Source organism: Gymnoscopelus braueri, assembly GCF_963280865.1.
Source record: "Gymnoscopelus braueri genome assembly, chromosome: 9".
Lineage (NCBI taxonomy): Eukaryota > Metazoa > Chordata > Actinopteri > Myctophiformes > Myctophidae > Gymnoscopelus > Gymnoscopelus braueri.
Genome location: NC_137610.1, coordinates 10,347,416 through 10,361,513, shown reverse-complemented (window position 1 = coordinate 10,361,513; position 14,098 = coordinate 10,347,416). Strand labels below are relative to the sequence as shown.

The window sequence follows — 14,098 nt, the reverse complement described above, 5'->3', positions numbered from 1 at the left end:
GAGGATAAGCAAATGGAGATTTAGACAGCATGTTCCACACTTATAATCTGAATATGATATGATAATGCATGTAATCATTATAGTTTACCTCCTACTGCTGCAGGGTTAGGACAAGAGATATTCATTTGAACTCCAGGGATATTTTGAATAGCCCCTCTGTAAACAACAACAGCATTGTTAATATGTTGCTAAAATTCAGGAGATAACTACCCAGCAGTTCGACAAGAACCACATTTAAAGCACTGTTCATAATGTTTCAGTATAGTGGTGGAGAGAAGGAAACAACATGGAGGGAGGTTTGGAGGTGCCTTCTTCTGCTTCACAAAAGGTCAAGGTTTCCCACTAATCTAGTAGGAAACTGGCAGGAAATAGTAAGTAATCTTATCACTTTGTCCTGTGGGGCCTGCAGCTTCAAGGCTATTCCCAAACGACAACTTCACTTGATGACTTGATTACATTGACCGATGCAAAATACAATTTAACTGCTGCTTAGCTGCGAGAGAATTGACCATCTTTGGATGTAGATTTTTCCAAATTAGCTACTGTAAGACTTTAGACTTCCCAACAGTTTTTAACATGCTGTAACATATTAATAACATTCTTTTTTTAAAACATTTTATGTAAAAAAGAAAAGACTCAATCCGTTTTATTCTTTACATTTTGGATCGTAGTTTGTTAGGGGTACCTACGAATTTTTGGACAGGTACTATCTTGCAAATTTAAAGGTAACAGAAAGGGCCAAAAGTGAAATCGAATTACTGTAAGCAAGCCACAGGAGCTTTAGAATATGGTGTGTTAGGGAAAGAAATCAAGCTCTCTAGTCCTGACTGAATATTAATGAGGTTTATCAATGAAGAAAAGCTGGGGCCCTGGTTACTCGCCGCTCACCTGATAGAGAGCATACCATATCAAGGCACAGTCCTCGCTGTAGTCGGTCCAGGTTAGAATCTGACCAGACAGAGACTCTTTGCTGCATGCCTCCCTCCCTGACATTTCCCGTCTCATTCCACTGCCACTATTGTATAAACTATAAAGGCTTGAAAATACCCAAGAAATAACCAATATGTGTCAGAGTAATAATTCTATACAAGTTGTCTTAAAGCTTGTTAGCCTCCACCCCTAGACAGTAAATCAACATTTGTTAATCATTGTGTCAAGACTACCAGTTTGCAGCTGCTGTGAGAAAAATAAAAACGTTTTTAGCACAATAAGCCATTCAAAGAGAACAGCGCTCTGCTCTCTCCCTCCTATGTCTGGAGGAAGGGAGATAACAGGTTCCCACTCCTCCTAACTTCTAACCTAAAGCTGTGTTTTTCATAAAATCGCCTAAAACTGAAAAAGTCTGTAGAAAAAGAGAAATATTAGACAATATATTTAAGAATATATTCTTAGATTATATTATTATTATTCTGACTGGTGCTTGACTATTTTAGAACAATTATTTGAACAATGAAAAGTAGCCTGTATTGACAGTGACAGTGGAAGGAGACAGGAAATGCAGAGAGAGCAGGGGAATAAAATTCAGCAAATAGTCTGGCCGGCCGGGAATCAAACCAGGGACTCGCTGATCAGAGCATTGCGTCTATATGGTATACTCCCTATCGCACCATTCAGATATCGAGCTCACCACTGTACAGTATCTATATAGTATATAGTATCTATATTAAATGCATTTATCCATATAAGCACAGAGTCCACTCTGAGATTGTTCTACTTACGGGACTGTAGGTTTACATCCAAACTCAGTCCAGGCACAATAAGGGTCACGGGCCAGGACACATGCTTCACAGGAACTGTTATAGTCTTTACATTGCTGGAGGTCCAATATAGAGATTTGCTCTCGGAAGCCCACTATTAACTTTTTCTGTATGCAAGAGCAAAAAGGAAAATACGTCAGAGCAAAATGCTGTTGTTAATGTAGGCAACAGTTACTCTTCTGTGTGACGTCACGTCACAACAGAGCTCGATCAGAGAGAGAGAGGGAGTGGGAGGGAGAAAGGGAGATTGAGAAGGGGAGGGAGAGAGGGATGGAGGTTATGTGTGACGTCAGACCAGAGCTCAATCAGCAATAGAGAGAGATAGGTAGAGTAGAGAGGGGGAGGGAGAGAGAGAAGGAGCTTGAGAGCCTATTTCACCCACGCAATAACCCGGCCGCTGGGCACTGAAACCCGAACACGCTGATCAACGCGCTGCAAAGTGACACGATGTCAGTGCAATAACCCACAGGCAAGCTGATACTTTCTGCTTATTAGATGATGAAAATGTCACCAATACACTGTAATGTATAAACTACTATTGATCACCCTTTACTGTAATGATATGTGTACCTTTTTGGAGTCAAGTTTCATTGATTGAATTGCTGAGTGGTTGGAGAGTTGAGTTTCAGTGATGATAAAAGGTTCAGATCCATTCTCTAGCACTTTGTGGATCTTCCCTGAGTCTGTGTGGTCATGAGAGTGTGAACAGTTTGAACAGTGAACAGTTCATGCGATTAGATTGTTTTCTGTGTGATAACAGACATATTTATATATTCTCAGCCCATTGTTCTAAACATCCTCTGACCCTGGGATAAAATTGCCTATTATAATAATAATAATAATATGGAAAAGTGCCAAATGGCCTGAACAACTCAAAACAGGTTAACACTCATTGCATGACAGTGTCGCTCTCCAAAAATAACAAAAAGAAAAGTTACTACTTTAAATGAGTGACACTCTCTAGCAATGAAGTATAAATTAGGCTTCTGGGACACTGAAGCAGACTATGCATCCATGACATACCGGTGGCAAGGAGCAGGACATTGTACGTCTGCTGGTCTGCGGCCTGGACCTTATCCACCACTATCTTGGTATAGTTGTAGTTGTTTTTGTAGAATGGAGCATGATGGTGTAATGGGTGGATCCAGTCACTCATCTCTGGGTGATCCTTCACAACGTTTACAGTGGCCAGTGACAGGCTCCTGCTGTTTTTCATACACTGCAAGCAGACAAACAGAACAATCTGGGAACCCGTTTGGTTAAAAAAAAAATCCTCCCCCTACCCCCTTTGTTTTAGCCTCTGGGGGCACCCCCTCCTTTTTTTGTGTGTAACAGGAACTCGGTTTGGCTCCTCCCCTTTCCTAGTCCACTTCCTCCCGGGTGCTTCTGTATTTATTCCTACTAACAACAACACTACATGTTTAAGGCAGTGGTACTGACATATTCTGCTAACATCAGAATCTGTCATGAGAGATTACATATCCACTAACCACATTAACCCTGTCGTCCTCTCTGCCTGACCTACTTGTTGTTAACTAGTTGTACGAACGCTTGTTTTCTATTGTTGTATTGTTTATTGGATCTTGTTTAGTCGATACACTTAATTGTTTTAGCTCATGCTCATTTGATTTAGCTATTTTGTCTCATCTGTTTAAGGAAATAGGTAGCTGATATATTGCACTTTTACCTTAGCGCTAGGTATACTCTTGGTTGCTTGTTTTTGCAGAAAATGCACTAAAGACTTCTGGTGATTAGTAGTTTTCGTTCCCTACCTATGTTGAATACACTTATTGTAAGTCGCTTTGGATAAAAGCGTCTGCTAAATGACTGTAATGTAATGTAATGTAATGTCCCTATTTAGGGCATACCAGTGTAGGCGAAAATAGGAGCTCTACAAGCTCACAACGCGTCAGACCTTGTAAACGGGCTATTTTCGCTACACAATACCGTTGTACGATAAAGCATAATTCAGGTTTAATGTTTTACAAGGTAACTCTAAAGTGGGAAAAATCTTACAATTACATTTCAAATTAAGGTTAAAATAAAGGTTAAACACTGACAAAGAAAATGAAAGAAAAAAGCAGTGGTTGTCTACAAAATGCAATACCATGTGATGATCTTAAAGACACTAAGCACAAACAGTTCCCAAACTCTGAGAGCAGGTTGCAATCATTCTAACAGGAATAGACTAAACAAAATGTGGGTTGACATGGGTGAAGATACTGTAAACATTTATACATGATCTCCACCAAAGACCACCAAACCATCTCTTAACCGCCTCCTTGTACAGACATTATGGCGCCTACTACTGTTTGATCATGGAAAGATGGAAACAACAAGCTGAAATTGGGGCACTAAATTGGAGAGCAAAACATAAAAACTGTCTAAATAGAGGAAAATCTAAGCTTAATGTCTAAATGTGTACACTGTTGCTAGCACAACACACCGTTTCTACAGTTCCACCCATCTATGGAACCATTTTCCAGTACACCCATTGTAGTTAGTCATACATTAAAAAAACTAGGAAAAACATGAACATTGAGCTATAGTTACCCCAAAATGAACTTTTTGGTTCACCAGTAGTGTAACACTGTGATACAATGGAAATGTTTATAGGGGAATAAAAAGAGGTTACTTACAGTTCCTGGCCGAGGGTTTGGAATCTCCTTATCATAACCCTTGAAGGTTGAGTTGTCAAATATTTCTTCAATGTCTGCAATGGAGTAGATGCAAAGTGCTGTGGAGTTCCTAGAAAAAAGATTGAGATGAAGTTAGACAGTTCCGCTGAGAATAACAAATCTCTGTTTATTAGCTACTGTTACTGTATTTTGTCACCCTTTCATCTATTTCAACTATTGATTGAATGAAGAAAATACATATGAATAAATAAAAATGGGGCAAGGTTTCAGCCCAATCAGAGCCCTATTGACATCCATTATGAAATTTAAGATAACTATTTCAAAGAGTAAAAAACATAAGGGAACAGAGATTAGTGGAGATACTTCTGACGCCTACTGGCAGTGAGCACAAGAAATTTGGCGGTGATCAGTCCAGCTGTTTGCGAGATTAGCTCCGAACACACAGACAGACCAGACCCTCTTCTAGACGTCTTGCCTCGGAGGAGCCATGCCGTGGAAAAAAAAATACCGGACAAGAATGTCCTAAAATTGTATAAGTATTTCCTCAGGAAAGGGCCGCAATGTTTATGCTTGTTTAAGGAGAGTGGTCAGGTGCTCATGAAGGTTTATGGTTTCCTGACATCCAAGGTCAAATGAATTTATGCAAAGCACTTCACCTCTGCCTATGCTGTACCTTTTCATGTGTGTATTCATGGACTAATTTTGTCTGTGTTAATGGTCATTTTAAATGTTGATGCTTGGTTGCCAATTATACAGGCAGGGAGAGCGACTAACCAGCTGCTTGTGAAAAGAGCGTAGACCCTGGTCTTCAGCCAGTCTTCAGCATGCAGCACAAAGATATCCTGGAGACGGTTGAAATAGAGCGGCTCATCTGCAAAGCCGCACACGAGCCGGGCCTTCAGGAAAGAGGTCCACATGTTCTGGAAGAATCTCTTTGAACCACCTTCATCCACCTGCAAGAAATTAAGTTGGTCGATTAAGAGTGACTTCTAAGAGTCTGGTTTCTAATTTCCGTGTAGATACACATGCAACAACTCTGACAAGTAGGATCGGTTCAGACAGGAAATCTAGAAGAAACTAACCACTGAGAAGGCTAGTAGTCTTGGTATGTCCAGAAGCCTTGGGTATCCATGGCAGACAATATAAAAAACAGCCACGCTGTTAAAAGTCTCCATGGAAAAGGAATTCATCTCAGCTAGGTAAATAGCTACAATGCTGTGTTAGCTGTTCCAACACAGCATTCACCATTCCACATGATGCCTCCTCCTGACAAGGCGATGTGTATAGTGTTAGTACAGGTGGTTGGAATAAAAATACGACTGCAAATGGTTGAAGTCACATTGACTTTGGCCTGGATCAAGGCATGGGCCCCACTGTCTGCAGGGTGTTTTGTATTTTTGTCCAGTTGTACCGTATGAATTGCTACTATATATCACACACACCACACAAGTGATTTATGTATCGTTTCACAGAATAGATTTATGTTTGGGAGTGTTTTGTGTGCAGATGGTTGTCTGGGTACTATTGTTGTCAAATGTTCCACTGTATCAGCCAATCTGTTTCCAGTGTTCCTGAATCTTTGTTCCTAGTTTCATGCCAGGTTCCCGTTTTGAACTCCAACAAATAATCTGCCTCGGCCTCTGCACTTGGGTGAACCTGCTTCACTGCCATGTGACACGCCCCCTCTGGACAGAGACTGGCATCGGGTTCTCATGACCTGAGGGTGTCATTACACCTGCCGCATTTACCATCTCTTCTTTCTCAGGGCAGTCAGTGTAATAAATAATTCATTTGAGTGGGCATATAAAACATGCACAAGGTCAAAACAAACGAGAGATGTTCTGCAGTAAGTCCAACAGAAAAACAACACTACAGATGATCAAACTGAGTCAAAACAGAAAACTGCTTGGAAAAGGGGTTTCGCTGTCATTGAATACAAACTGAACTGTAGAGCGGAAATGAAAGTAATGCAGTGACAATCATGCAAAGACACAGTGTTGCATTTCACCGAGCTAATCCATAACAACCATCAGTGTGTGCTAAAATGTAAGAAGGTAGCCTTTGTCCTGCACAGTTAGATAGACATTTTACTTTTCACCGTACTTAATTACTTACACTGTTGTCTTATTATGCCTACTAAAGTCCATATCACAAGTAATGTCCTTACACCACCTTACTTAACAAGATTAAGACCGTTATCGGACAGGCTACTTGTGCTGACGTAAGACGGTTAATCTCTCAGCAGGGAACACTTCACTCTGTCTGCTTACTGTAGGTGAGCATTCCTTTGCCAGCAATAACAACCAGGTCACTGACCTCATTACTGAATGCACTGTGGTGTCAGGGTACCTTGCAGACTCTGGCCACTCTGGAAATCCATGGGTCAGCGTCTGGACTGCTGTCAGAATTCTTCTCACGGAAAAAGACATAGATCTTCTCATTGTCTGGGTCGTTCTCACGCTTCACCCAGGAGGCAGAGATGAAGGTGGGTTCTGTGAGAAGAGAGAAAGATCATTTAATCACTTCAATCCAATATACCTAGTCCCCCAGGGCTCTATACTAGGTCCGCTCCACTTTTCCCCTCAACATCAAATCTCTATGCCAAAAATATCCGATCTACAATCTCCTGTCTCGCGCTACGATGCGTTGTGAGCTTGTAGATGTGCTGTTTTTACAGAAGGTTCACCCCAGAATAGAGACACTAGGGTTCACATTAACACCATGCCCTATCAAGTGTTCCATTTAAAAGGAAGCCATTACATTGGAAAACTTGATATGCGCCACAATAATAATAATAATAGCTTGAATTTATATAGCAACTTTCATAAACCCAAGGACGCTTTACATCAAAAACAATGAACAACCAAAAAACAACAACAACAACTATATGCCATTAGCCTGAGAGAATAGGTGTCTTTTCAAGGCAGCCTTAAAATACCTTAGTATGGGGAAGTAGAATCAAAACAAGCTGTCGCGCTTTAGATTTACAACAATTCTGATAATGTGATTGTGAACACTCACTCACCTGACACCCACTTTTCATACATCCAGACATTGGTTCTACCTCCTGCTTTCCTTCTGAATTGCAGGGAGCTCCCATCGCTATCCAAGGGTGCTGCAGCATATAAGTCTCCCTCTAAGAATAGCACAGATACCATACATTACATGAATAAAAGCTCACAGTTTCCATAATTTAGTATCGCTCTGTGTTATTGCACTAGCTTGTCTCGCTTTACTTCATGGCTCACAGTGGTTATGTAACAGTCAGACTTGAATATGCTTTTCTAAACAACACACATCAATATTATGCAACAAACTGTATTTCACATACCTACTATGAGAGACAGTGAGTTATGCGTGTAAACATAGGGAGATATTCCAGTTCCTTCATAGCTTGCTATTATCTCCTGGGACTGATTGCTCACCTGGGAATGCTGCAAAAAAGAATATTAACATTCATAGGAAATCCCAGAGAATCGAGGGAGCAATGAGCATACAGTAACAGTATACTGTATGACAGCAGAATATAATTAAGCTTCACTGTTCACTCCAAGAAGGCAACACCCAGACACTTTAAATCCTAGGCTAATGTAATGAATGCCTCAACAGCCTACAGCGACACCCCAAAAGACCACATAAGCCCCTATAAGTCCTGTTTTTTATGACTAGGCCACCACAAACCAACGTAGATTAAAGAAAATGTGAACACATGCTAGACAGATTTCTAGTATCTCTATGCATGAAACTAAGTAATGCATGCACACTCACCAGCTTCCAACACTGTGGCATGTGGCCATTAGTCCCACAGACGAAAATACTGTCCTGGAACCTCTGAATGACTGTGACGACATTTTGATGTGGGCCCTAGAATAAAGAGTCTGTTAACAACAGAGTACTGCTGTAGAATTTGCGATCCAAAAAAGATATGTAATTTTACACATCATTCTCTATTTACTAACCTCTGAACCCTCCTGTGTGCCAGTTGCTTTCAGTGAGAATTCCTGCAGGGAAATAAATGTTATACTGTAAATTCAATTGAATTCCACGTCGGTTTAAATGAGGACAGAAGCTGTCAAGAAGCAGCTGAACATCCATCCATCCATCCATCCACATTCCACACATGTCCCAGTGCCCAAATAACACATGTGTTTTTCTGACCAAAACCCTTGAATGTGTGCTTGGAAAACACAAGGAATGTCTGAAATAGTTGTACGATTTGTATTTGTTTTAGGCTTATTCAGGATAAGAGAGGAATTCTCTTTTTGTATCAGATGTTTTAAGCTCCACATAATTACATTGGAAATGGATGTAAAGAGTTGTTTGAGCAGAAAACAATCACATTGGTCAGGAATAAATTCTGTCAAGGTCAATGGGAGTGTGTTAGTCTGACAATGCTTTGTTTTCATATGACTAAGCATCCATGGGAGGAGAAAGAATCTGAGGAATCTGAATCAACATTGCTATAGATTTCTGAAATAGAACTACCTCCTCAGTACAATGTATGTTGTCTGTTGCATATGCCTCCGGCTCCAACACCCTTAAGCAGGTTGTGTTTGTTTGTATTACATAACATCTGCCATAGACTTTGCCCACAATTTCCAGAATAGATGCAACCTGCAGGGACTCATTCATCTTCAATTCCAATTGTAGTTTAACCCTAATGAAAATGCCTACCTCATTTCCACTTGTGGAATAAAAACAATATGATGGAAATTGGAAACTACACAGTATCTGTGGTCTTCGTGGCCTGTATTTGTGTTAGGCATCAGCTGCCGTTGAAAGGCTTTGTGGCGGTCAATGCGTTTTCCACAGCTGCTGGAGCTTTTATTCCAGCCTATTGTGTGTGACACACAATAGCATGACAAACAGCAATCTGTTACCAAACACTGCTACGTACTTATTAAAGTCTATGAAGTTCGAACTACAGTCAGATTTGACAGACACCAAACATAGGATTATGTGCTACCACCCAATAAAATATGCTACCATGTTCCCTAAAAATGCAATTAGTAAAGCTTTTTTAAAGCACCTAAAAGTTGATTATTTTAAGAGAAGTAAAGTATGCATTTTGGTTTGTGTGATGACCTGAAAAAATGCTGTCTGGTGTATGACTGAATGTCACTTGGTCTTGTTGTCACTTGTCATAGTGAAGACCTTCCTAGGGATCTTGTTTTGTTTAGTCTGTTTGTTTTTTTGTTTTTGAGGAAGGAAACAGATTGCTTTCCTTCCTACAGTATGTTGGGAATGGAGATTTGTTTTGTTCGAACACATTTTGTTAAGTGCAATTAGGGGTGCTGAAACCCCATTGTTTTTGTGCTCATTTTTGGTCCTTCTGCCACAGTTCAGTTCATCACGAAACGTGCAGGATATGTAAGCACAACCTGAAACATATCCTGAACGCTTCATCAACCACTAGGGGCACTACAAATGCAAAAAATGTGTAGCATAACCCAAATCAAACTATTTAGTTTGTCCAGTCATTAAAAAACTCAAAGTATATGTTTCATAACACTGTTGCACCATTAGTTCAAAACACGTGCATAGGCCTGATGTAAATTTGGCCATAACTTAATGACAGTTAGTACAAAAATCATCAAATTATGTTTGTTTAAGCTGTTCAAAAGTTCATGGCCTGGCACAGATTTGGCTGTAAATGAATGAGGAGGAGAAGAAGAAATACAAAAACAATAGGATTTCAGTCCTTCAGGCATGAACCCCTACTGAAGATAAAACACTGTATATTCTAATTGAAGTGACAAGTGCAAGACAAAACAACGAAGTTTAGAAGATAAATTAATTAATTAAAGCTATGAACAAAAAAAAAACAGGTATATGAAATAACAGACATTATCTGAAGTGACCTACCTCAATAACACTATTGTTATCCACATCGATTTTTAACACAAAGTCAGTCCCTCCCACATACAGTTCATCAGAATCTTCTGGCTGGAAGAAGACACTATGGTTCTGAGTGCTTGGATATGGCAGCTGGCCATTGATTCTGTCTGGAAAGAGAAATAATTAGGCTATTAGTTTCTGTGAGATAGATAAGAATCTGCGTTTGTGAGCATTTTGGGAAGCCAAATTGATCAGTGCCAGTAATTATGGTCAGCACGAATTGTAGAACTGCATCGTCTCAGAATGAGTGGATTTCCTTTCAAATTTACTTTTTAATCAGACTAACGGGCATATATAATGGCTCAGTAGGCGATATCAATATCAACAAAGTCATAGTATTGTAATGCTTATTCACAGAATCTGTCCAAAATGGTTCTTTGAAAGCAAAAATTGAATATTTTAATTACCAAGTGCAAAAAGTGACAAAGCATCCAAAGAGCCTCAACATTGGTCTGTCAGTGTGCAAGGCTTTTCTGTTGTTTATGGACTTTAATGCTGGCTTTTCACACCTGGCTTAGCTTTAGTACGCCTTGAGTTTAGAGTGCAAACTTTTCTACTTTATTGAAAGTAACTAACTACATTTACTACTGTACTCAAGTACAATTTTGGGGTACTTTTACATTATAGGTCTACCTCTACTCCATTACTACTTCTTTCCTCTTTAGAGGAAAATATTATACTATCAGTGTTTCCCCTGTATGCATTAAAGAGGTGGTGCCATGGTTTTGCACTTTTTCTGTTTTTCATGTGTCTATGAGGTTGATAGAACTTCATTAAGCCCCCTGGTGGTGTTTTTATGGTGTTTTATGTCTTCTCTGACTATTTTGAGTTTCTTCCTGGAGGCTGAAACCTTGAGGGTCAAACGTGCCAATAGAAAAACAGCACTTTAATGACACAGTAAAATTATACCCTCCTCCTCATTATCATAACACAACACAACAGGTGTGGGCATGAGGAGGAGGAGAGACTAGGACAGGTGGGTGGTTCTAAGGTGGTGGAGGAGGTGCTAAGGTGAGAACCAGGTATACTTAATGAACTGGAGGCGTGTCCACATAAAAACATAATTTTAACACTTTCTGTACACTTTTTTGAAAAAAATCTTCCTCCTAGTATAACCATAATAAAAAATAAAGTTTTTTTTTTGGGGGGGGGGTCACTGAAAATCACGGCACCCCGTCTTTAAGCAGTGGCGGGCCGCCACCCCTTAAATCCGACCACAGTATGATTTTTTCTGTAAAGAAATTATATCAATGCTCAAATGCATTGATATGAGGCTCAAATGCTCTCAGGCAGGATGCCATCTGTGCCATCACTAGTTGCTGATGTGTGACTGACTGATTTGTATAATTGTGTCTATATTTTTGTCTAATAAAAGTATTCCTAAATTCATATGTAAACTATACAGATTATTACTGTGCACTGTACTATATAAGACTTTGTGTTTGAGCATAAATATGCATTTTGAGAACCCAACATTTCTTCCCACGTAATGTGCATGTGGCGCATTCCTCCCCCAAACTCCTCTACAATTATTTGAAAGCTTTAATTACAGTGGTGGAAAAAGTACTCAAATGTTTTACTTAAAGGGGAAGACCACCCATTTTCAATATTTAACTATGTCATTAATATAGCATAAAGGAGTTGTGTGGAAATAAGAAAATTTTTAAATGTTAAAATTTTTAAATGTTAAACCCAAATTGATTTTGGGTTTAACATTGCAAATTACACCATGATGAGTCATCACGGTGTAATTTGCAATGTTAAACCCAAAATCAATTTGGGTTTAACATTTAAAAATTTTAACATTTAAAAATTTTCTTATTTCCACACAACTCCTTTATGCTATATTAATGACATAGTTAAATATTGAAAATGGGTGGTCTTCCCCTTTAAGTAAAAGTATCAATACTGCAATACTCTGTTACAAGTAAAAGTCCAGAATTAAAAATGTACTTGACTAAAAGTACAAAAGTATGGTATCAAAATGTACTTAAAGTACCAAAAGTAAAAGTACTAAAATGTTTGAAAATAGCAGATCTACAAGCTCACGACGCGTCGCGATGTGACACGTTGTGAGCTTGTAGATCTGCTATTTTCAAATAGCCTAGGTATAAAACAGGGCTTAAGTGGTTAATGTATATTTTATAATGTAATAATGTATATCTGCAAACTAACTAGTAACTTAAGTTTTCAAATAATTCTAGTGGAGTCAAAGTCCTCTGAGATGTAGTGGAGTAGGAGGAGTACATTTATAGAAAACTGGAAATACTCCAGTAAAGTAAAAAATACCTCAAAACTGTACTTAAGTACAGTACTTGAGACAGTAAATGTACTTAGTTACTTTACACCACTGCTAGTTACTTTGCAGATTTAAAAGTACTGCCAGCCCTCTCCAGCTCTTTAGAAAACACTTTCAGGTCAGGATATCAATTCCATCCAATCAGGAGGAAAGGAGAGACATTTGATACAGGATAAACAAGTGAGATTGGAGGTGATGAAATAAATAAATGAGCAGAACATTTGGGAATTGGAAACTGATGGTTAGTCTCTTGTGATTGGTGACCCACCTGAAATATTATTTTGTGTTAGAGCCAGAGTCTACAGGTAACAGCCAGGGGTCCCCCCAGAGTAATTCAAAAACACATTTGCCAGCTGCTGCAACATTTAGAGTGATGAACACCTTACTGCATGATCTGGGTGTATTTCTGCATAAATAAATAATAATCTGAGTACTTTTTAGTTTTTACACCACTGTAGACTACTTGGCTGATTATTTTTGAACAACCCACAGCAACAGGCAGAGCTTATAATTAACAGCATTAGAGTGATGAACACCTTATTACTGCCTTATCTGGGTGTATTTCATAAATAAATAATAATCTGAATATTTTATAACACATTTGCCAGCTGACAGCTGCTGCAACATTAGAGTGATGAACGCCTTACTGCATTATCTGGGTGTATTTCTACATTAATATATAATAATCTGAGTACTTTTTAATTTTTACACCACTGTAGACTACTTGACTGATTATTTTTAAACAACCCACAGCAGCAGGCAGAGCTTATAATTAATGCCCCTGAGACTCTTACCTTGGTTAAGCAGCAACCTGGGTATATCCTTCTCTCCCAGACTGGGTGTATCATCTCTGAATCCATCACAAAGCTTTACATGGAAATCCCAACAAATGAGATAAAGGATCATGAATTGTTTCATTGTTTTTTTCTTGCTATAGTGATCATTGTGCCATTGTCGTGTGTGTTGCCATGACGGCGACAAAGATTCGTACGTGGATCATAGACTGTCTACGCATCTCTCCATATGGTGAAGTTAACTCAACTGTTAGTGATTACAGACTGAGCGGCTGTGCAGAGTAGTAAGTGGTGGGAAAGCCGGCTGGTGTTGCCAGATTCTGCGTGAGAAATAAGCAACCACGTCTAGGAAACCCTTTACGGTCTATGAGGAAAACTAGGTGGAAAGACTGGTGACGCGAAAACAAGCCCAAACACTGGGTCGGGACCCATTTGTGGATCGTGGACCCATTTTTATGGGTCCCTTTATTTTTGGTTTCCTACATTTTGTTTATAATTATTATTATTTCAAAACATTTTCAAAAAACATTCCCAAAAAAGCAAAACATTTCATGAATTAAAAACAAATTCAAAGATGTTTTCAGTAATTTCATGTAAAAAAAAAATAATAATCAAAGAAATTCCTAGCCCTGAAACATGACTGCTTGTATACAAGCGTCATGTGAACCATGGCTAAGAAATTCCATAAATTAGAAAACAAATGTTTAAGAA

At 39.0% G+C, this 14,098-nt stretch overlaps 1 protein-coding gene across 2 annotated transcripts in view; it reads right to left on the bottom strand.

Moving 5' to 3' along the window:
- The window catches only part of sema7a (semaphorin 7A (JohnMiltonHagen blood group)), a 33,193-nt gene extending 19,535 nt beyond the window's left edge, over positions 1-13,658 (bottom strand). For both annotated transcript variants that reach the window (XR_013933798.1, XM_080438600.1), the window contains exons 1-13: positions 13,388-13,658; positions 10,262-10,401; positions 8,356-8,397; positions 8,165-8,260; positions 7,728-7,830; positions 7,422-7,532; positions 6,746-6,888; positions 5,171-5,349; positions 4,397-4,505; positions 2,781-2,976; positions 2,328-2,440; positions 1,719-1,864; positions 89-156 (exon numbers count right to left, since the gene is read on the bottom strand). Coding sequence is in view for 1 of the 2 variants with exons in the window: in XM_080438600.1 (XP_080294726.1) it covers positions 89-156; positions 1,719-1,864; positions 2,328-2,440; positions 2,781-2,976; positions 4,397-4,505; positions 5,171-5,349; positions 6,746-6,888; positions 7,422-7,532; positions 7,728-7,830; positions 8,165-8,260; positions 8,356-8,397; positions 10,262-10,401; positions 13,388-13,511 (1,570 nt within the window). In the remaining variant the exon portion in view is untranslated. The remainder of the gene's footprint in view (positions 1-88; positions 157-1,718; positions 1,865-2,327; positions 2,441-2,780; positions 2,977-4,396; positions 4,506-5,170; positions 5,350-6,745; positions 6,889-7,421; positions 7,533-7,727; positions 7,831-8,164; positions 8,261-8,355; positions 8,398-10,261; positions 10,402-13,387) is intronic.
- Between the last annotated feature and the right edge of the window lie 440 nt (positions 13,659-14,098).